Source organism: Ranitomeya variabilis, chromosome 4, assembly GCF_051348905.1.
Source record: "Ranitomeya variabilis isolate aRanVar5 chromosome 4, aRanVar5.hap1, whole genome shotgun sequence".
Taxonomy (NCBI): Eukaryota; Metazoa; Chordata; class Amphibia; order Anura; family Dendrobatidae; genus Ranitomeya; species Ranitomeya variabilis.
Genome location: NC_135235.1, coordinates 626,342,000 through 626,366,323, shown reverse-complemented (window position 1 = coordinate 626,366,323; position 24,324 = coordinate 626,342,000). Strand labels below are relative to the sequence as shown.

The following is a 24,324-nucleotide window of genomic DNA, read 5'->3' as shown; positions in this document are numbered from 1 at the left end:
AGGAACAACTGATGGGAGTATTCATCAGCCGACGCCTGCGCCCTAAATAGATAATTGATAGTGATGAGCGAGTGTACTCGTTGCTACGGTTTTCCCGAGCACGCTCGGGGGGGGGGGGGGTCTCCGAGTATTTGTTAGTGTTAGATTTAGTTTTCATCGCCTCAGCTGAATGATTTACAACTACTACCCAGCCTGAATACATGTGGGGGTTGCCTGGTTGCTAGGGAATCCCCACATGTAATCAAGCTGGTTAGTAGCTGTAAATCATTCAGCTGAGGCGATGAAAACTAAATCTCCGAGCAATCATAAATACTCGGGAGGTCAAACGAGCGTGCTCGGGAAAACCAGAGCAACGAGTATACTCGCTTATCACTAATAATTAAAAAAAAAGATACAGGTTCCCCTGTATTTTTGATAACCAGCAAGGCAAAACTCACAGCTGGGGGCTGCAGCCCTCAGCAAGGCTGGTTATCAAGAATAGAGGGGTCCCCACACTGTTTTTTAATTAAATCATGTAACAACCAGCCTTGCTAAAGAAGACAGCTGGGAGCTGGAATTCTCAGGCTGGTAAGGGGCCTTGGATATTGCCCCCCAGACTAAAAATAGCTGCCCAGAAAAGACACATCTATTAGATGCGCCAACTCTGACACTTTGCCCGGCTTTTCCTACTTGCCCTGTAGCGGTGGCAAGTGGGGTTCATATTTGTGGGGTTGAAGTCACCTTTGTATTGTCAGGTGACATAAAGCCCACAGCTTAGTAATGGAGAGGCGTCTATAAGACCCCTATCCATTACTAACCCTATAGTTACATGGTAGCGTCAGTGACCGGCGGTGACATCATAGAGGTTACCGCCGGTCACTGAGGCTGTGTTCCCAGCCGGACTGAGCTGCAGTGAGATCCCAGCTAGCAGTGTGAGTCTCACGGCGTAGCGCGGAGCTCAGGGGCAAACTGTACACCTCTGCTCACATCTGCGCGCTCGCGCTGTCATTTCACAGCGTGGGAACTGCGGCTGACGGGTGGTATTGGTTTTCCCACCGATCAGAAGCCGAGTTTGTCATATACACATGCACAAACACTGGATGTTGGGGGGCAATTCAAAGGAATGGGGTCTGCGTTCTGTTTTGGAACCCCAATTCTTTTTTTTAACAGTTCGGCCGGACCACGAACACGCAGAGGTTCATTTTTCACTACCACTAACACACAGGCCTCTCTAAACCACCAATACCCCCAGCAATGACTGTGGGATATAACCCTGCTCCTAACTCACAGAAGGCAGACAACTGTGGACGAACTACAACTCCCAGCATATCCCATCAGCTAAATATGTAAGTGACAGACAGATATGAGGAAGACAGTGAGATGACAGCAGCCAGGAGACCGCAGCAAGGAAGAGCTGCCGGCACCCAGCACCACACGTGACCTCCAGAGACCGGGCTGCACCGGCGCGGAAGTGCGTCACCGGAAGCGCCTCTGTGACGTCAGCGGCAAGATGGCGGCGCGCATGAAGTGAGAGGGCACAGCGGTGACAGGATGACAGGTACGGGGATGGTGGGTGATACTGCGGAGCGGGAGGGGAGCCGAGTCCTGGGTGACATGGAGTTCTCTCCAGCCACTCATTCCGTGACATGGAGGAGGACGTGCGGGACACAGCAGAGACCGGAGAGGTCAGAGCCGGAATAATCCTCACTACTGGGGATGGCATCAGTATATGGGCAGCGAGCAGTGACGTCACAGAGAGCAAGATACATCAAATGCTTCACTGTGTACATACATTACTGATCCTCAGCTACATCCTGTACTATACCCCAGAGCTGCACTCACTATTCTGCTGGTGCAGTCACTGTGTACACATACCTCCCAACTTTTGAAGATGGGAAAGAGGGACAAAGCGCGCCGCGGCAAATTTTAGGCCACGCCTCTGACCACACCCATTCATAATTAGTCACACCCATATCCACATCCCAACCACACCCATTTAGCACTGCTGATCACACTGTTTCATATACAATAATTATAAACAAAAAAATATGGCCACACAGTGCTCCATACTGTATAATGGCCACACATGATGCTCCATACTGTATAATGGCTGCACATGATGCCCCATACTGTATGATGACCGCACATGATGCTCCATACTGTATAATGACCACACATGATACTCCATACTGTATAATGACCGCACATGATGCTCCATACTGTATAATGACCACACATGATGCTCCATACTGTATAATGACCGCAGATAATGCTCCATACTGTATAATGACTGCACATGATGCTCCATACTGTATAATGGCCGCACATGATGCTCCATACTGTATAATGACCGCACATGATGCTCCATACTGTATAATGACTGCACATGATGCCCCATACTGTATGATGACCGCACATGATGCTCCATACTGTATAATGACCACACATGATACTCCATACTGTATAATGACCGCAGATAATGCTCCATACTGTATAATGACTGCACATGATGCTCCATACTGTATAATGGCCGCACATGATGCTCCATACTGTATAATGACCGCACATGATGCTCCATACTGTATAATGACTGCACATGATGCCCCATACTGTATGATGACCGCACATGATACTCCATACTGTATAATGACCACACATGATACTCCATACTGTATAATGACCGCAGATAATGCTCCATACTGTATAATGGCCGCACATGATGCTCCATACTGTATAATGACCGCACATGATGCTCCATACTGTATAATGGCCGCACATGATGCTCCATACTGTATAATGACCGCACATGATGCTCCATACTGTCTAATGACCGCACATGATGCTCCATACTGTCTAATGACCGCACATGATGCTCCATACTGTATAATGGCCGCACATGATGCTCCATACTGTATAATGGCCGCACATGATGCTCCATACTGTATAATGGCCACACATGATGCTCCATACTGTATAATGGCCACACATGATGCTCCATACTGTATAATGAACACACATGATGCTCCATACTGTATGACCGCACATGATGCTCCATACTGTATAATGACCGCACATGATGCTCCATACTGTATAATGACTGCACATGATGCTCCATACTGTCTAATGACTGCACATGATGCTCCATACTGTCTAATGACTGCACATGATGCTCCATACTGTCTAATGACCGCACATGATTCTCCATACTGTATAATGACCACACATGATGCTCCATACTGTATAATGACATACAGGCACGCAGCTCACACACAGGCACGCAGCTCACACACACGCTCACACACGCACGCAGCTCACACACGCAGCTCACAAACACATGCAGCTTTGACACAAATGCATCACACACGCAGCCATCACACACACACACGCAGCCATCACACACACACACGCAGCCATCACACACACACGCAGCCATCACACACACACGCAGCCATCACACACACACGCAGCCAACACACACACACACAGCCATCACACACACACAGCCATCACACACACACGCAGCCATCACACACACACGCAGCCATCACACACACACGCAGCCATCACACACACACGCAGCCATCACACACACACACGCAGCCATCACACACACACACGCAGCCATCACACACACACACGCAGCCATCACACACACACACAGCCATCACACACACACACAGCCATCACACACACACACACAGCCATTACACACACACACAGCCATCACACACACACACGCAGCCATCACACACACACACGCAGCCATCACACACACACACGCAGCCATCACACACACACACGCAGCCATCACACACACACGCAGCCATCACACACACACGCAGCCATCACACACACACGCAGCCATCACACACACACGCAGCCATCACACACACACGCAGCCATCACACACACACGCAGCCATCACACACACACGCAGCCATCACACACACACGCAGCCATCAAACACACACGCAGCCATCACACACACACGCAGCCATCACACACACACGCAGCCATCACACACACACGCAGCCATCACACACACACGCAGCCATCACACACACACGCAGCCATCACACACACACGCAGCCATCACACACACACGCAGCCATCACACACACACGCAGCCATCACACACACAGCCATCACACACACACAGCCATCACACACACATACACAGCCATCACACACACATACACAGCCATCACACACACACACAGCCATCACACACGCAGCCATCACACACACACACGCAGCCATCACACACACACACGCAGCCATCACACACACACGCAGCCATCACACACACACACACAGCCATCACACACACACAGCCATCACACACACATACACAGCCATCACACACACACACAGCCATCACACACACACAGCCATCACACACACACACGCAGCCATCACACACACACACGCAGCCATCACACACACACACGCAGCCATCACACACACACACACGCAGCCATCACACACACACAATCTCCTCTGTGATGCAGGGGCGGCTGATGTCCATGTGCAGCTCTCTGCTGAAGTCTTCAGTCTCCTGCTCACAGCTCTGCACTATCCAGGCACCTCCCCCGTCTCTCCTTCTCTGCCAGGATAGCAGATAAGAGCAGGAGAAGCCGGAGCTCCGTGCACACACAGCCAGAGGTAGTGAATCGCTGACCTTTCTTCTTGATTTCTTGATTGCTGCAGGCTCTCTCCTTCAGCGTGGCAGCGCCGCACAGGGGCCGGGGGGGGGGTGTTGCGCGGATTTGACTGTCAAAATCAGGACAGTCCTGCGGGATCCGGGACGGTTGGGAGGTATGTGTACATACATTACATTACTTATCCTGTACTGATCCTGAGTTACTTCCTGTATTATACCCCAGAGCTGCACTCACTATTCTGCTGGTGCAGTCACTGTGTACATACATTACATTACTTATCCTGTACTGATCCTGAGTTACTTCCTGTATTATACCCCAGAGCTGCACTCACTATTCTGCTGGTGCAGTCACCGTGTACATACATTACATTACTTATCCTGTACTGATCCTGAGTTACATCCTGTATTATACCCCAGAGCTGTACTCACTATTCTGCTGGTACAGTCACTGTGTACATACATTACATTACTTATCCTGTACTGATCCTGAGTTACTTCCTGTATTATACCCCAGAGCTGCACTCACTATTCTGCTGGTGCAGTCACTGTGTACATACATTACATTACTTATCCTGTACTGATCCTCAGTTACATCCTGTATTATACCCCAGAGCTGTACTCACTATTCTGCTGGTGCAGTCACTGTGTACATACATTACATTACTTATCCTGTACTGATCCTGAGTTACATCCTGTATTATACCCCAGAGCTGCACTCACTATTCTGCTGGTGCAGTCACTGTGTACATACATTACTGATCCTGTACTGATCCTGAGTTACATCCTGTATTATACTCCAGAGCTGCGCTCACTATTCTGCTGGTGCAGTCACTGTGTACATACATTACATTATTTCTCCTGTACTGATCCTGAGTTACATCCTGTATTATACCCCAGAGCTGCACTCACTATTCTGCTGGTGGAGTCACTGTGTACATACATTACTGATCCTGAGTTACATCCTGTATTATACTCCAGAGCTGCACTCACTATTCTGCTGGTGCAGTCACTGTGTACATACATTACTGATCCTGTACTGATCCTGAGTTACATCCCGTATTATACTCCAGAGCTGCACTCAATATTCTGCTGGTGCAGTCAGTGTGTATTGTACTCCAGAGTAGCATCCATAATTCTGCAAGGCTCAGAGCTGATATCTGCCAGTACTTCCTCTTGTTCAGTGTCTGGGTCGCACATGTCAGAGGGATTAGCAGTGTGATTATTATCTTTATGCTCCTTATAATAAAGGCCCCGTCTCACATAGCGAGATCGCTAGCGAGATCGCTGCTGAGTCACTAGTTTTGTGACGCAACAGCGACCTCAGTAGCGATCTCGCTATGTGTGACACGAACCAGCGACCAGGCCCCTGCTGTGAGATCGCTGGTCGTGTCAGAATGGCCTGGACCTTTTTTTGGTCGTTGAGGTCCCGCTGACATCGCTGAATCGGTGTGTGTGACACCGATCCAGCGATGTCTTCACTGGTAACCAGGGTAAACATCGGGTTACTAAGCGCAGGGCCGCGCTTAGTAACCCGATGTTTACCCTGGTTACCAGCGTAAATGTAAAAAAAACAAACAGTACATACTCACCATCTGATGTCCGTCAGGTCCCCCGGCGTCTGCTTCCTGCCCTGACTGACTGCCGGCCGGAAAGTGAGAGCAGATCACAGCAGTGACGTCACCGCTGCGCTCTGCTCTCACTGTACGGCGGCACAGTCAGAGCAGGAAGCAGACGGCAAGGGACCTGACGGACATCAGATGGTGAGTATGTACTGTTTGTTTTTTTTTGGTAACCAGGGTAAACATCGGGTTACTAAGCGCGGCCCTGCACTTAGTAACCCGATGTTTACCCTGGTTACCCGTGTGATGCAGGGGGACTTCGGCATCGTTGAAGACAGTTTCAACGATGCCGAAGTCGTTCCCCTGATCGTTGGTCGCTGGAGAGAGCTGTCTGTGTGACAGCTCCCCAGCGACCAGACAGCGACTTACCAACGATCACGGCCAGGTCGTATCGCTGGTCGTGATCGTTGGTAAATCGCTATGTGAGACGGGGCCTTAAGGTTCTAGTTTCCCCTGACATTGTTCTTAGAGACAGGAAAGCTTTACATCTGAGCTGTGCTCCTTTAATGCTGTGCTTGGCTGCAGTGCCTTGTGGGATTAGTAGGTATTCATGTATAATTTATTTGCTGGTTATTTATGAAGACACTGAAGCAGCAGGGACTGTCGTTCTGCAGATAGTTCATAGAGCTGAGTGCGTGGTTGGATGTGGCTGGAGATCAGCAGACAGACAGTGAAGTATTGTCACCGCTGAGCCTCACCCTGTAGAGGTGACATCTTCTCTAGTGTCAGCCAGTAAATAAGGGCTGAGGGGGAAGCGTCTACTCTAAGAAAGTTTTCGTGCCAATTCACCAGTAAGATGGAAAGTTGCAAATATCTCCCTTGTATCTTGTAAATATGGCAGAAATCCACCACCCCGAACACAATCCATTCGCCCCGAAAAACCGCAGAATTTATTTATTTAACTTTTATCTTCTGTCTCCGAATAATGAAAACATTCCAGCAAAATCAAAGTTTATAAGGTCATAAACTGTTCATACCGAGCTTCGATCACAAGGTGCAGCCGCCGCGTATTGTGTGAGCTGTCACCGCTAGTGTGGGCTGTCCTCAAATGTGACTGATCTGGGGTACTGACATTTGGGGTACAGGATAATGACGCTGACACTTGGGGTACAGGATAATGACACTGACACTTGGGGTACAGGATAATGACACTGACACTTGGGGTACAGGATAATGACGCTGACACTTGGGGTACAGGATAATGACACTGACACTTGGGGTACAGGATAATGACGCTGACACTTGGGGTACAGGATAATGACACTGACACTTGGGGTACAGGATAATGACGCTGACACTTGGGGTACAGGATAATGACGCTGACACTTGGGGTGCAGGATAATGATGCTGACACTTGGGGAAGAGAATAGTGACACTGACACTTGGGGTACAGAATAATGACGCTGACACTTGGGGTACAGGATAATGACACTAACACTTGGGGTACAGGATAATGACACTGACACTTGGGGTGCAAGATAATGACGCTGATACTTGGGTACAGGATAATGACGCTGACACTTGGGGTAGAGGATAATGACGCTGACACTTGGGGTGCAGGATAATGACACTGACACTTGGGGTGCAGGATAATGACACTGACACTTGGGGTGCAGGATAATGGCGCTGACACTTGGGGAAGAGAATAGTGACACTGACACTTGGGGTACAGAATAATGACGCTGACACTTGGGGTACAGGATAATGACACTGACACTTGGGGTACAGGATAATGACACTGACACTTGGGGTGCAGGATAATGACGCTGACGCTTGGGGTGCAGGATAATGACGCTGACACTTGGGGAAGAGAATAGTGACACTGACACTTGGGGTACAGAATAATTACACTGACACTTGGGGTACAGGATAATGACGTGGACACTTGGGGTACAGGATAATGACGCTGACACTTGGGGTACAGGATAATGACGCTGACACTTGGGGTACAGGATAATGACTCTGACACTTGGGGTGCAGGATAATGACACTGACACTTGGGTGCAGGATAATGACACTGACACTTGGGGTGCAGGATAATGGCGCTGACACTTGGGGTACAGGATAATGACGCTGACACTTGGGGTACAGGATAATGACGCTGACACTTGGGGTACAGGATAATGACGCTGACACTTGGGGTGCAGGATAATGACACTGACACTTGGGGTGCAGGATAATGACACTGACACTTGGGGTGCAGGATAATGGCGCTGACACTTGGGGTGCAGGATAATGACGCTGATACTTGGGTACAGGATAATGACGCTGACACTTGGGGTAGAGGATAATGACGCTGACACTTGGGGTAGAGGATAATGACGCTGACACTTGGGGTAGAGGATAATGACGCTGACACTTGGGGTGCAGGATAATGACGCTGACACTTGGGGTGCAGGATAATGACGCTGACACTTGGGGTGCAGGATAATGACGCTGACACTTGGGGTGCAGGATAATGACACTGACACTTGGGGTGGAGGATAATGGCGCTGACACTTGGGGTGCAGGATAATGACGCTGATACTTGGGTACAGGATAATGACACTGACACTTGGGGTAGAGGATAATGACGCTGACACTTGGGGTAGAGGATAATGACGCTGACACTTGGGGTGCAGGATAATGGCGCTGACACTTGGGGTGCAGGATAATGGCGCTGACACTTGGGGTGCAGGATAATGACTCTGACACTTGGGGTGCAGGATGATTTTGGTTATAGATCATCTTCAGTGGTCATATAGATTTAGGATATAAATTGTGATTTGTATGAATATACTTTTTGATGACATCACCGCACCTGAGAGAAAAAAGGAGGAGACAATTAATCAGATGGCAGCCTCAGGCTTTGGTCGTGTAATGTGACCTCGCAGATCTCGGCCTCTCCTGTATTTCTGCAGGTCTCTCCTCAGTCCCGGGCTGGATGCTCGGCCTCTTCTGTATTTCTGCAGGTCTCTCCTCAGTCCCGGGCTGGATGCTCGGCCTCTCCTGTATTTCTCTCCTCAGTCCCGGGCTGGATTCTCGGCCTCTCCTGTATTTCTTTCCTCAGTCCTGGGCTGGATTCTCGGCCTCTCCTGTATTTCTCTCCTCAGTCCGGGGCTGGATGCTCGGCCTCTCCTGTATTTCTGCATGTTTCTTCTCTGTCCGGGGCTGGATGCTCGGCCTCTCCTGTATTTCTCTCCTCAGTCCCGGGCTGGATGCTCGGCCTCTCCTGTATTTCTGCAGGTCTCTCCTCAGTCCCGGGCTGGATGCTCGGCCTCTCCTGTATTTCTCTCCTCAGTCCTGGGCTGGATTCTCGGCCTCTCCTGTATTTCTCTCCTCAGTCCTGGGCTGGATTCTCGGCCTCTCCTGTATTTCTCTCCTCAGTCCTGGGCTGGATTCTCGGCCTCTCCTGTATTTCTCTCCTCAGTCCTGGGCTGGATGCTCGGCCTCTCCTGTATTTCTGCAGTTCTCTGCTCAGTCCTGGGCTGGATGCTCGGCCTCTCCTGTATTTCTGCAGGTCTCTCCTCAGTCCCGGGCTGGATGCTCGGCCTCTCCTGTATTTCTGCAGGTCTCTTCTCGGTCCCGGGCTGGATTCTCGGCCTCTCCTGTATTTCTCTCCTCAGTCCTGGGCTGGATGCTCGGCCTCTCCTGTATTTCTGCAGGTCTCTCCTCAGTCCTGGGCTGGATGCTCGGCCTCTCCTGTATTTCTGCATGTTTCTTCTCTGTCCGGGGCTGGATTCTCAGCCTCTCCTGTATTTCTCTCCTCAGTCCTGGGCTGGATTCTCGGCCTCTCCTGTATTTCTCTCCTCAGTCCTGGGCTGGATTCTCAGCCTCTCCTGTATTTCTCTCCTCAGTCCGGGGCTGGATTCTCAGCCTCTCCTGTATTTCTCTCCTCAGTCCTGGGCTGGATTCTCAGCCTCTCCTGTATTTCTCTCCTCAGTCCTGGGCTGGATTCTCGGCCTCTCCTGTATTTCTTTCCTCAGTCCCGGGCTGGATGCTCGGCCTCTCCTGTATTTCTGCAGGTCTCTCCTCAGTCCGGGGCTGGATGCTCGGCCTCTCCTGTATTTCTGCATGTCTCTCCTCAGTCCCGGGCTGGATGCTCGGCCTCTCCTGTATTTCTGCATGTTTCTTCTCTGTCCGGGGCTGGATGCTCGGCCTCTCCTGTATTTCTCTCCTCAGTCCTGGGCTGGATTCTCGGCCTCTCCTGTATTTCTTTCCTCAGTCCTGGGCTGGATGCTCGGCCTCTCCTGTATTTCTGCAGGTCTCTGCTCAGTCCTGGGCTGGATGCTCGGCCTCTCCTGTATTTCTGCAGGTCTCTCCTCAGTCCTGGGCTGGATGCTCGGCCTCTCCTGTATTTCTGCATGTTTCTTCTCTGTCCGGGGCTGGATTCTCAGCCTCTCCTGTATTTCTCTCCTCAGTCCTGGGCTGGATTCTCAGCCTCTCCTGTATTTCTCTCCTCAGTCCTGGGCTGGATTCTCGGCCTCTCCTGTATTTCTCTCCTCAGTCCTGGGCTGGATTCTCAGCCTCTCCTGTATTTCTCTCCTCAGTCCTGGGCTGGATTCTCGGCCTCTCCTGTATTTCTTTCCTCAGTCCCGGGCTGGATGCTCGGCCTCTCCTGTATTTCTGCAGGTCTCTCCTCAGTCCGGGGCTGGATGCTCGGCCTCTCCTGTATTTCTGCAGGTCTCTCCTCAGTCCCGGGCTGGATGCTCGGCCTCTCCTGTATTTCTGCATGTTTCTTCTCTGTCCGGGGCTGGATTCTCGGCCTCTCCTGTATTTCTCTCCTCAGTCCTGTGCTGGATTCTCGGCCTCTCCTGTATTTCTTTCCTCAGTCCTGGGCTGGATGCTCGGCCTCTCCTGTATTTCTGCATGTTTCTTCTCTGTCCGGGGCTGGAGTCTCGGCCTCTCCTGTATTTCTCTCCTCAGTCCTGGGCTGGATGCTCGGCCTCTTTTGTATGTTTTCAGGTCTCTCCTCAGTCCCGGGTTGGATGCTAGTAAATGATGATGGTGGTGGAGGTTTATAGTGCTCTAGTTGTGTATTTTGCCCCAGTCCTGACTGGGGTATGTGCTGATATTCGGAGGGTGGCGTCTTCCTCCTTACCTGATGTTCGGCATTGATCCTTCCAGTGAGGTCACTCTCCACACTTCAGTATAACAGGCCTCTCTGTAGCAGCGCAGTCTCATTTCCGTCCGCTTCCACATAAACGACCCCAGAACTACGCGGCGACTGGAAAAATGTGAGCGCGATGTTTGTTTAATGCCGGTCTAATGATCTCGTGAAATCGCTAGCTGACATGTTTTTACACCAATTACGTTTTCTTCGGTGACCAAAGAAAATGTGATTGAGAGGGAAGTTTGCTTTACTGGAAAGCGGCAAAGAGCAAGAGCGGGGACCCCAGTGTTTTCTCACAGCGTTCTCCCATGTACAAGGCTTCGATGAAAAAACACTTCATTTTTCCAGGGAAAGTTTTCATTTTTGTGCGTATGGCAGTGGGAGCTTTCCTACCAGAGTTAGAACAGTCTTCCCATAGATCGGACATGGAGAACAGCTGTTCCCGAGCTCTCAGACATGTAGAATTGCTGATCAGTGGTTGTTATGGGTTCATCATCATTTTCCCAAATCTCATGAACAATGTCTGTGAAATTGACCTGCGATGTGGACTTTATTCTGTAGTATTATTATTATTCTTTATTATTATAGCGCCATTTATTCCATTGCGCTTTACATGTGAGGAGGGGTATACATAATAAAAACAAGTACAATAATCTTGAACAATACAAGTCATAACTGGTACAGGAGGAGAGAGGACCCTGCCCGCGAGGGCTCACAATCTACAAGGGATGGGTGAGGATACAGTAGGTGAGGATAGAGCTGGTCATGCAGCGGCTTGGTCGATCGGTGGTTACTGCAGGTTGTAGGCTTGTCGGAAGAGGTGGGTCTTCAGGTTCTTTTTGAAGGTTTCGATGGTAGGCGAGAGTCTGATGTGTTGTGGTAGAGAGTTCCAGAGTAGGGGTGATACGCGAGAGAAATCTTGTATACGATTGTGGGAAGAGGAGATAAGAGGGGAGTAGAGAAGGAGATCTTGTGAGGATCGGAGGTTGCGTGCAGGAAAGTACCAGGAGACGAGGTCACAGATGTATGGAGGAGACAGGTTGTGGATGGGTTTGTATGTCATGGTTAGGCTTTTGTACTGGAGTCTCTGGGTAATGGGGAGCCAGTGAATGGATTGACAGAGGGGAGAGGCCAGGGAATAGCAGGGGGACAGGTGGATTAGTCGGGCCGCTCAGTTTAGAATAGATTGGAGGGGTGCGAGAGTGTTAGAGGGGAGGCCACAGAGCAAGAGGTTACAGTAGTCAAGGCTGGAGATGATGAGGGCATGGATGAGGGTTTTTGCAGATTCTTGGTTTAGACATGTACGGATCCGTGAAATATTTTTGAGTTGAAGGCGGAAAGGGCTTGGATATGTGGTTTGAAGAAGAGATCAGTGTCAAGGATTACCCAGAGACAGCGAGCTTGTGGGACTGGGGAGAGTAGGCAGCCGTTTACTGTAATGAAAAGGTTCGTTGGGGGGGGTTGCGTGAGATGGGGGAAAGACAATGAATTATGTTTTGTCCATGTTAAGTTTTAGAAATCTAGCGGAGAAGAAGTATGTGTCTTTGCCTGGTAATTAGTTACCTGTAACTTTAGGAAGCGATAGCTGAAGATCTCGGGCACACGTGTCTACTCCTCTGATTTATTGTACCCAGGATCCCCTGCATTGTAGAATCGAATGTCTCCGTCGATCTCTCAGGCAACATTCGGCTAATTGAAAACCCCCTGACTGTCCCCCGATGTGCCGTTTTCCCTAATAGAAGCATTCGTGCCATTCCTTTATTTGGTATTGTGCTAAGTGATGTTCCCCTACTGGCACCATCTTCTTGAAGAATAGGTCCCCTTCTTCCCTCACATAATGGTTTCTGGATTATGGCTTTACAAAGCAAGTGAATTTCCCACCGTGTTGTCTTTAGGTTCCATATTCTGTGCCGGTGAATATATATATATCTCTTATGATGCCTGCGCTCCATCATTCTTATACAGAGCTCCAGATCCACGGCACGACATAGAATTACATGACAATGTTTTTACTACCTGCAGCCACCAATAGGGGGAGCCAAGTGCATACCAGTGTACAACAGAGTTCAGTGTTTAATCTGTATACATGCAGCTCCTTAGCTCCCCCTATTGGTGGCTGCAGCAACTAATGAAATCAGCTTTCTCTATGGTATGAATGTAATGAATTTGGTAATCACTTTAAAGGGTCCGGCTCTCTATCCTTTTATAGCTTAGCTGATCTCTTAATTGGCACAGATTTGATGATTATCATTCTGCCGCCAATCCAACTATTATCTCACTGCTGACGATTATCTCACTGCCGCCTATCTGACGATTATGTCACTGCCGCCTATCTGACGATTATCTCACTTCCACCTATCTGACGATTATCTCACTGCCGCCTATCTGATGATTATCTCACTGCCGCCTATCTGACAATTATCTCACTGCCGCCTATCTGACGATTATCTCACTGCCGCCTATCTTACGATTATCTCACTGCCGCCTATCTGACGATTATCTCACTGCCGCCTATCTGACGATTATCTCACTGCCTCCTATCTGACGATTATCTCACTGCCGCCTATCTGGCTATTATCTCACTGCCTCCTATCTGACGATTATCTCACTGCCTCCTATCTGACGATTATCTCACTGCCTCCTATCTGGCTATTATCTCACTGCTTCCTATCTGACGATTATCTCACTGCCGCCTATCTGACGATTATCTCACTGCCGCCTATCTGACGATTATCACACTGCCGCCTATCTGACGATTATCTCACTGTCTCCTATCTGGCTATTATCTCACTGCCTCCTATCTGGCTATTATCTCACTGCTTCCTATCTGACGATTATCTCACTGCCGCCTATCTGACGATTATCTCACTGTCTCCTATCTGACTATTATCTCACTGCCGCCTATCTGACGATTATCTCACTGCCGCCTATCTGGCTATTATCTCACTGCCTCCTATCTGACGATTATCTCACTGCCGCCTATCTGACGATTATCTCACTGCCGCCTATCTGACGATTATCTCACTGCCGCCTATCTGACGATTATCTCACTGCCGCCTATCTGGCTATTATCTCACTGCCTCCTATCTGACGATTATCTCACTGCCTCCTATCTGACGATTGTCACTGCCGCCTATCTGACGATTATCTCACTGCCGCCTATCTGACGATTATCTCACTGCCGCCTATCTGGCGATTATCTCACTGCCGCCTATCTGACAATTATCTCACTGCCGCCTATCTGACGATTATCTCACTGCCGCCTATCTGACAATTATCTCACCGCCTATCTGACGATCATCTCACTGCCGCCTATCTGACGATCATCTCACTGCCGCCTATCTGGCGATTATCTCACTGCCGCCTATCTGACGATTATCTCACTGCCTCCTATCTGGCTATTATCTCACTGCCTCCTATCTGGCTATTATCTCACTGCTTCCTATCTGACGATTATCTCACTGCCTCCTATCTGACGATTATCTCACTGCTTCCTATCTGACGATTATCTCACTGCCGCCTATCTGACGATTATCTCACTGCCGCCTATCTGGCTATTATCTCACTGCCTCCTATCTGACGATTATCTCACTGCCGCCTATCTGACGATTATCTCACTGCCGCCTATCTGACGATTATCTCACTGCCGCCTATCTGGCGATTATCTCACTGCCTCCTATCTGACTATTATCTCACTGCCTCCTATCTGACGATTATCTCACTGCCGCCTATCTGACGATTATCTCACTGCCTCCTATCTGACGATTATCTCACTGCCGCCTATCTGACGATTATCTCACTGCCGCCTATCTGACGATTATCTCACTGCCGCCTATCTGACGATTATCTCACTGCCGCCTATCTGGCTATTATCTCACTGCCTCCTATCTGACGATTATCTCACTGCCTCCTATCTGACGATTGTCACTGCCGCCTATCTGACGATTATCTCACTGCCGCCTATCTGACGATTATCTCACTGCCGCCTATCTGGCGATTATCTCACTGCCGCCTATCTGACAATTATCTCACTGCCGCCTATCTGACGATTATCTCACTGCCGCCTATCTGACAATTATCTCACCGCCTATCTGACGATCATCTCACTGCCGCCTATCTGACGATCATCTCACTGCCGCCTATCTGGCGATTATCTCACTGCCGCCTATCTGACGATTATCTCACTGCCTCCTATCTGGCTATTATCTCACTGCCTCCTATCTGGCTATTATCTCACTGCTTCCTATCTGACGATTATCTCACTGCCTCCTATCTGACGATTATCTCACTGCTTCCTATCTGACGATTATCTCACTGCCGCCTATCTGACGATTATCTCACTGCCGCCTATCTGGCTATTATCTCACTGCCTCCTATCTGACGATTATCTCACTGCCGCCTATCTGACGATTATCTCACTGCCGCCTATCTGACGATTATCTCACTGCCGCCTATCTGGCGATTATCTCACTGCCTCCTATCTGACTATTATCTCACTGCCTCCTATCTGACGATTATCTCACTGCCGCCTATCTGACGATTATCTCACTGCCTCCTATCTGACGATTATCTCACTGCCGCCTATCTGACGATTATCTCACTGCCGCCTATCTGACGATTATCTCACTGCCGCCTATCTGGCTATTATCTCACTGCCTCCTATCTGACGATTATCTCACTGCCTCCTATCTGACTATTATCTCACTGCCTCCTATCTGACGATTATCTCACTGCCGCCTATCTGACGATTATCTCACTGCCTCCTATCTGACGATTATCTCACTGCCGCCTATCTGACGATTATCTCACTGCCGCCTATCTGACGATTATCTCACTGCCTCCTATCTGACGATTATCTCACTGCCGCCTATCTGACGATTATCTCACTGCCGCCTATCTGACGATTATCTCACTGCCGCCTATCTGACGATTATCTCACTGCCTCCTATCTGACGATTATCTCACTGCTGCGCTGCCTATCTGACTATTATCTCACTGCCTCCTATCTGACGATTATCTCACTGCCTCCTATCTGACGATTATCTCACTGCTGCCTATCTGACTATTATCTCACTGCCTCCTATCTGATGATTATCTCACTGCTGCCTATCTGACTATTATCTCACTGCCTCCTATCTGACGATTATCTCCCTGCCTCCTATCTGACGATTATCTCCCTGCCTCCTATCTGACTATTATCTCACTGCCGCCTATCTGACGATTATCTCACTGCCTCCTATCTGACTATTATCTCACTGCCGCCTATCTGACGATTATCTCACTGCCTCCTATCTGACGATTATCTCACTGCCGCCTATCTGACCTGACGATTATCTCACTGCCGCCTATCTGGCTATTATCTCACTGCCTCCTATCTGACGATTATCTCACTGCCTCCTATCTGACGATTATCTCACTGCCGCCTATCTGACGATTATCTCACTGCCTCCTATCTGACGATTATCTCACTGCCGCCTATCTGACGATTATCTCACTGCCGCCTATCTGACGATTATCTCACTGCCTCCTATCTGACGATTATCTCACTGCCGCCTATCTGACGATTATCTCACTGCCGCCTATCTGACGATTATCTCACTGCCGCCTATCTGACGATTATCTCACTGCCTCCTATCTGACGATTATCTCACTGCCGCCTATCTGACGATTATCTCACTGCCGCCTATCTGACGATTATCTCACTGCCGCCTATCTGACTATTATCTCACTGCCTCCTATCTGACGATTATCTCACTGCCGCCTATCTGACGATTATCTCACTGCCTCCTATCTGACGATTATCTCACTGCTGCGCTGCCTATCTGACTATTATCTCACTGCCTCCTATCTGACGATTATCTCACTGCCTCCTATCTGACGATTATCTCACTGCCTCCTATCTGACGATTATCTCCCTGCCTCCTATCTGACTATTATCTCACTGCCGCCTATCTGACGATTATCTCACTGCCTCCTATCTGACTATTATCTCACTGCCGCCTATCTGACGATTATCTCACTGCCTCCTATCTGACGATTATCTCACTGCCGCCTATCTGACGATTATCTCACTGCCGCCTATCTGGCTATTATCTCACTGCCGCCTATCTGACGATTATCTCACTGCCTCCTATCTGACGATTATCTCACTGCCTCCTATCTGACGATTATCTCACTGCCGCCTATCTGACGATTATCTCCCTGCCTCCTATCTGACGATTATCTCACGGCCGCCTATCTGACGATTATCTCACGGCCTCCTATCTGGCTATTATCTCACTGCCTCCTATCTGACGATTATCTCACGGCCGCCTATCTGACGATTATCTCACGGCCGCCTATCTGACGATTATCTCACTGCTGCCTATCTGACGATTATCTCACTGCCTCCTATCTGACGATTATCTCACTGCTGCCTATCTGACGATTATCTCACTGCCTCCTATCTGACGATTATCTCACTGCCTCCTATCTGACGATTATCTCACTGCCTCCTATCTGACTATTATCTCACTGCCTCCTATCTGACGATTATCTCACTGCCTCCTATCTGACGATTATCTCACTGCCTCCTATCTGACGATTATCTCACTGCCTCCTATCTGACTATTATCTCACTGCCGCCTATCTGACGATTATCTCACTGCCTCCTATCTGACGATTATCTCACGGCCTCCTATCTGACTATTATCTCACGGCCTCCTATCTGACGATTATCTCACTGCCTCCTATCTGACGATTATCTCACTGCCGCCTATCTGACGATTATCTCACTGCCTCCTATCTGACTATTATCTCACTGCCTCCTATCTGACGATTATCTCACTGCCTCCTATCTGACTATTATCTCACTGCTGCCTATCTGACGATTATCTCACTGCCTCCTATCTGACGATTATCTCACTGCCGCCTATCTGGCGATTATCTCACTGCCGCCTATCTGACGATTATCTCACTGCCTCCTATCTGACGATTATCTCACTGCCTCCTATCTGGCTATTATCTCACTGCCTCCTATCTGACTATTATCTCACTGCTGCCTATCTGACGATTATCTCACTGCCTCCTATCTGACGATTATCTCACTGCCGCCTATCTGACGATTATCTCACTGCCTCCTATCTGACGATTATCTCACTGCCTCCTATCTGGCTATTATCTCACTGCCGCCTATCTGACGATTATCTCACTGCCTCCTATCTGACGATTATCTCACTGCCTCCTATCTGACGATTATCTCACTGCCTCCTATCTGACGATTATCTCACTGCCTCCTATCTGACGATTATCTCACGGCCTCCTATCTGACGATTATCTCACGGCCTCCTATCTGACGATTATCTCACGGCCGCCTATCTGACGATTATCTCACTGCCGCCTATCTGACGATTATCTCACTGCCTGCTATCTGATGATTATCTCACGGCCGCCTATCTGACGATTATCTCACTGCTGCCTATTATCTGAGCTCTGACGATCCGATGTTATCTCATTGCCAGCAATTATCTGACTGCTGACGATCCGATGAATATATCATCCTTTCCCAATCTGATAATTATCTCATTGCTGTGGATCTGGCACTTGGAAAAACTACCATGAAATATCCGCTGTTATTGCCGGAGGACCAGTGTGGGGGACTCACATGCCGGCAATGTAAACCGTGTGTCTTCTTCCTCCTCAGGTGTGGCAGGAATGTGTTTGGCGCAGATCCAGCGGACAGTGGTGGTGTCTCCAGCAGCGTGCCGCCTGCTCCGAACCTACAGGAGAAGAAGTGACCGATGGCTTGTGTTTCATCCCGCCAAACGTAAAGTACGTGCAGCCATATGGCGCTGATTTATGTCTCTCTTGTCCCATCACCCAGTGGTTAGCGTGGCGCCTCACACTGCTTGTTTTAACCCATTCAGGATGGCCCATTATTTTTGTTTCCATACAGTGCACAGCTACTGAGTGGATTAACCATTGTTTTTTTAAAATTTACCTACAGTGTAAAGAATGGAGGTTTTCACTGTGGTTTCCATGGCTACATACAAATACAATGTTTCTCTGTGTTAACAAATATACAAAATAGAATGGACGTGTAGTGAGCCATGACAACCCATGACTAACAGCAGCTGTAGGGACATGCTGGGCATTGTAGTCTTTGTCTACAGATTACAGAGAACTTTCTCAGAGAACGACTAGTTTTGGCTAAGATTTCAGTCACCTTCCATAACATATCTTCTGATTATGTCAACTGTTCTTTTCCAGTATGTGACACATTTGGGGGTTTTATGCCAAAGAGCAAAAGCAAAGGAGGACCTGGCCGAGCCGGTGATGCCAGAGGAGGGCGCCATGCCAGAGGTGAAGTCTGTGTCAGCTGTGCTGCCAATCACAGACCCGTCCAACGGTCAGGAAGGGAGCCCCGAGCAAACCGGCGAGCGACCGAAAGCTTCCTCTGAGGAGAGAGGCTGGAAGGAAATCAAAGTAGATGTGTCCACATTACCTGGAATATTAGCCCGGCTGTCCAAAATCCGACTGTCAGGTAAGTGCTGATGTCTGCGCCCAGCAGATAGTGATAGGCACCCGCGCTCTGTATGTGACTGTGGACATGTAAGGGTTAATCAGGCCTGATTGTGACCAGTATTGGAGTGAAGGTTTAATTAACAATCTTGTAGCAAGACAGCGAGATAAAGAAAAATGGAATGCCTAATGATCTCCTGGCGGCCGCCCGTCGGACGATGTCCTGGCCGCTGCCGTGGAGGACATGTTGTAATATAAGTAGATACTATAATGCTACCTCTTATGTTTGCAGCTTTGGTGGTGATCACAGCTTCCGCTGGCTATGCCATGGCTCCTGTGCCCTTTGACTTGAGCTGCTTCCTGTTGGCCTCTGTTGGCACCGGACTGGCCTCATGTGCTGCCAACTCCATCAACCAGGTAAGTGGCCAGTGATACATGTGGATATATATTAGGCATCTGTTTGGTTCTTCTTGATCTGTGTTTTACTCTATGAGCTCCGTTTGTGTATGTGGTGGTCTTGATCCCCATGATGAGTAGTACCAAGGGCTACGCTCCGTGATCTCCTTAGTCCCAGAGACTGGAGCGACACTGAGGTTGTTCTATTTCCTCTCCACTGCAGGGAGGAGGACGGTGTGGGGCTCGGGATGCCCATTCTAGTGATCGGTGGTGAACCTGTTTTTATCCCATGCTATAATTTGGTCTTTCATTTTTGTCCCATGATTGTTTTTTGCTTGTGATCTGGAACCAATCTTTGTCCAAAACCTGACAAGTCCATAGGCAAATATCTGCACCCTTCTAATAGAGCAATGAGCAAGTACAGATCTACTAAGGTGCCATAACGAGTTATAAGACACTGATTGGTGGCGGTGCCGTCAGCGATTTCCGTCAATAGTGACGAAAACTCCATTAATTTTAATGGTACTAGCTGGACCCAGGAGTAACAGTCTCAGTGGGCTGTCGTCATGAGTGTGTTTCCAGGACCTGCCCTGATTGTCATACTCTGTAACTAACCATCCATTCTTTTTCTGAAGATGGTTTCTCTTTACCAGTATTCTGCCAGCACTATAGTTGTTGGAATCCTCCCAACCCCCTCAGTTTTCAGCATGCATTGCTCTGGCTATTGTCCCGGGGATTGTCCCAGACTGAAAGCCCTTCTCAGTTATGCTTGTTTGCAGCGTGACCGGAGACTAGGAGTAGAGAGACATGGACTTGCCAAAATTGCCAAGAAAAGTCTGTTGAAATGTAAACACCTCTAGAGGTACATAGATTGCCTCCATTTCCTGTTGAGGGGCGCAGCCCCACCCCCATTGACTGTAGAGGGACACAACCTTGTCCTTCATTGACTGTAGCGGGACACAGCCCCGATCCCACCATTTCCTGTGGAGGGAAACAATCTTGTCCCCATTGCCTGTAGAGGGACATAAATCCGTCCCCATTTTTTGTACACAGACACAGACCCGTAGCCTGTTTCCTGTGGAGGGGCACAGCCCTGCACCCCATTTCCTGTGGCCGACCAGATTTCCATTTCCTGAAGAAGGACACAAATCCGCCCACATTTCTTGTACAAAGACACGTAGCCTGTTTCCTGTGGAGGGACACAGAACCGCCCCCATTTTTTGTACACAGACACAGACCCGTAGCCGGTTTCCTGTAGAGGGATGCAAATTTGCCCCACTACTTGTATTTAGACCCGTAGCCGGTTTCCTGTAGATGGACACAGACCTGTCCCCCATTTCCTGTAGAGAGACACACAACCGCCCCCATTTTTTGTACACAGGCACAGAGCCGGTTTCCTGTAGAGGGACACAGACCCGGGTTGCCCCTTCCTGTGGTCTGCCTCGGCTTGTCTGATGCTGTTGACAGATTACATTTGATAAGGGGATGGATTTCGGGTCACCCAGGATAGAGTGTGGACGGGGTGGTGTGAGGGGCCACACTACTACAATGCAGGGGTGCCTACAGTCCTGTGCCACCTCAGCAGGGCAGTGCCATGAGCTCCACCGCTGCTGTGACCCCATCCCGCCTTGTAGCTAATGCATTAGAGGCCGACATTGCTCCTACTTGCAAAAAATGGTAATTGTGGCTTAGAGGAGCATTCCTGGACTCGCACCGCAGATAAGTACATGCCTTTATCCCCGCACTGATCACCTAGTCCGCAGCCCTCCACCCTCAGCACACAGGGGGGCTCGTAATGTGGTGTGATCATAGCCATAATGGAAGTGTTATAGGGGGGAGGACGAGTCTCCTGAAGAGGAGCTGATGCGGCAGGTTCCTTATCTCCCTGCAGGATCGGATCATACACAGCGGAGAGGGGGCTGCTATTATCTCTGCACAGCACACCTTGTAATGATTGCAAATCCCGTCCTGGTAATGGGCTCTCCGCCAGACACCGCCACTGAGAGGGGACGGCGGGGGTGTAGGACCGCGCTGTGCCGGGTGCCGCTTTCTTCCCTGCCTCGCAAAGGATCAGAAACTCCCAAGACATCCCTGCTCCTGTACACAGCATGGGAGCTTAAAGGGGATGTCCAGCATAAAGGCTCTGCTCTTACATTTGTCAGCTCTGTAGAGAGGGGTGTTTTATTGTTCTCTGTTTTCAGCCTTCTTTTAAAGTGGATATCCCATCCAGATGGCACCTGTCCTGCCTGTAAGATATCTGACGACAGTATTGCAGTCGCTCCAACATTGGGCAGGGATAAATGGTTGCATGCAACTTGTGCTACTATCAATGTGTTTGTCATGTGACTAAAGGTGAAGGGGCTCTGCATGACCCCAAATCACTAGATCCCAACGGGTCTCTCTACATTTAAGAGTCACCCATTATCACTACTTAGTCCTCTTTTCTAGTCCTGTTCCTGTCACTGCTCACGTGTTTTTTTTTATTTATTAATTTTTTTATATACGTCTTTTTTTCATCTTTGTCTTTTCTATTTCCCCACCATACTGTGTCTCTGTGCTCTACGATCTCAGGCCCACTCCTCCCCACTCAGAGGTGTTACCCCTGGTGCAAATCCGGCCGTCACGTCCAACATGAATAATGAGCAGGTGCACAAAAGACAATCGTACATCCTACACACAACCTACTGCGGAAGTCATGCCATAACTGGGACCGGGACCGTCAAGTGTACATTCAAATGGTGGGGCCTTCCCTCGGGTGTACATTCTGGCACTGGGGCCTTCCCTTGGATGTACGTTCGGGCGCTGGGGCCTTCCTTCTGGTATACGTTTGGGCACTGAGGCTTTCCCTCAGGTGAATGTTCTGGCGCTGGGGCCTTCCCTCTGTTGTACGTTCGGGCGCTGGGTCCTTCCCTCTGTTGTACGTTCGGGCGCTGGGTCCTTCCCTCTGTTGTACGTTCGGGCGCTGGGTCCTTCCCTCTGTTGTACGTTTGGGCGCTGGGGCCTTCCTTCAACTGTATGTAAGGGCGCTGGGGCCTTCCTTCTGTTGTACGTTCGGGCGCTGGGACCTTCCCTCTGTTGTACGTTCGGGCGCTGGGGCTTTCCCTCTGTTGTACGTTTGGGCGCTGGGGCCTTCCTTCAACTGTATGTAAGGGCGCTGGGGCCTTCCTTCTGTTGTACGTTCGGGCGCTGGGACCTTCCCTCTGTTGTACGTTCGGGCGCTGGGGCTTTCCCTCTGTTGTACGTTCGGGCGCTGGGACCTTCCCTCTGTTGTACGTTCGGGCGCTGGGGCCTTCCCTCTGCTGTACGTTTGGGCGCTGGGGCCTTCCTTCGGGTGTATGTTCGGGCGCTGGGGCCTTCTCTCGGCTGTATGTTCGGGCGCTGAGGCCATCCCTCGGGTGTATGTTCGGGCGCTGGAGCCATCCTTCGGGGTATGTTCGGGCGCTGAGGCCTTCTCTCGGGTGTATGTTCGGGCGCTGGGGCCATCTGTCGGGTGTATGTTCGGGCACTGGGCCATCCCTCGGGGTATGTTCGGGTGCTGAGGCCTTCTCTTGGGTGTATGTTCGGGTGCTGGGGCCATCCCTCGGGGTATGTTCGGGCGCTGAGGCCTTCTCTCGGGTGTATGTTCGGGCGCTGGGGCCATCCTTCGGGGTATGTTCGGGCGCTGAGGCCTTCTCTCGGGTGTATGTTCGGGCGCTGGGGCCATCTGTCGGGTGTATGTTCGGGCACTGGGCCATCCCTCGGGGTATGTTCGGGTGCTGAGGCCTTCTCTTGGGTGTATGTTCGGGTGCTGGGGCCATCCCTCGGGGTATGTTCGGGCGCTGAGGCCTTCTCTCGGGTGTATGTTCGGGCGCTGGGGCCATCTGTCGGGTGTATGTTCGGGCGCTGGGGCCATCCCTCGGGGTATGTTCGGGTGCTGAGGCCTTCTCTCGGGTGTATGTTCAGGCACTGGGCCATCCCTCGGGGTATGTTCGGGTACTAGAGCCTTCTCTCGGGTGTACGTTCAGGCGCCAGGGCCTTCTATCAGGTGTACGTTCGGGAGGTGGTACCTTCCCTCGCGTGCACTTTTGGGCAGTGGG

The 24,324-nt window shown here is 50.0% G+C and overlaps 1 protein-coding gene across 2 annotated transcripts in view; it reads left to right on the top strand.

The window, feature by feature from the left end:
* The first annotated feature begins 1,346 nt into the window (after positions 1–1,346).
* The window catches only part of COX10 (cytochrome c oxidase assembly factor heme A:farnesyltransferase COX10), an 88,008-nt gene continuing 65,030 nt past the window's right edge, over positions 1,347–24,324 (top strand). Inside the window, exons 1-4 of one of the 2 annotated variants that reach the window (XM_077253585.1) lie at positions 1,347–1,537; positions 19,035–19,162; positions 19,601–19,874; positions 20,145–20,269. In XM_077253585.1, the coding sequence (XP_077109700.1) occupies positions 1,531–1,537; positions 19,035–19,162; positions 19,601–19,874; positions 20,145–20,269 (534 nt within the window). In that variant the 5' untranslated portion in view covers positions 1,347–1,530. The other variant, XM_077253586.1, reaches the window with a different exon arrangement.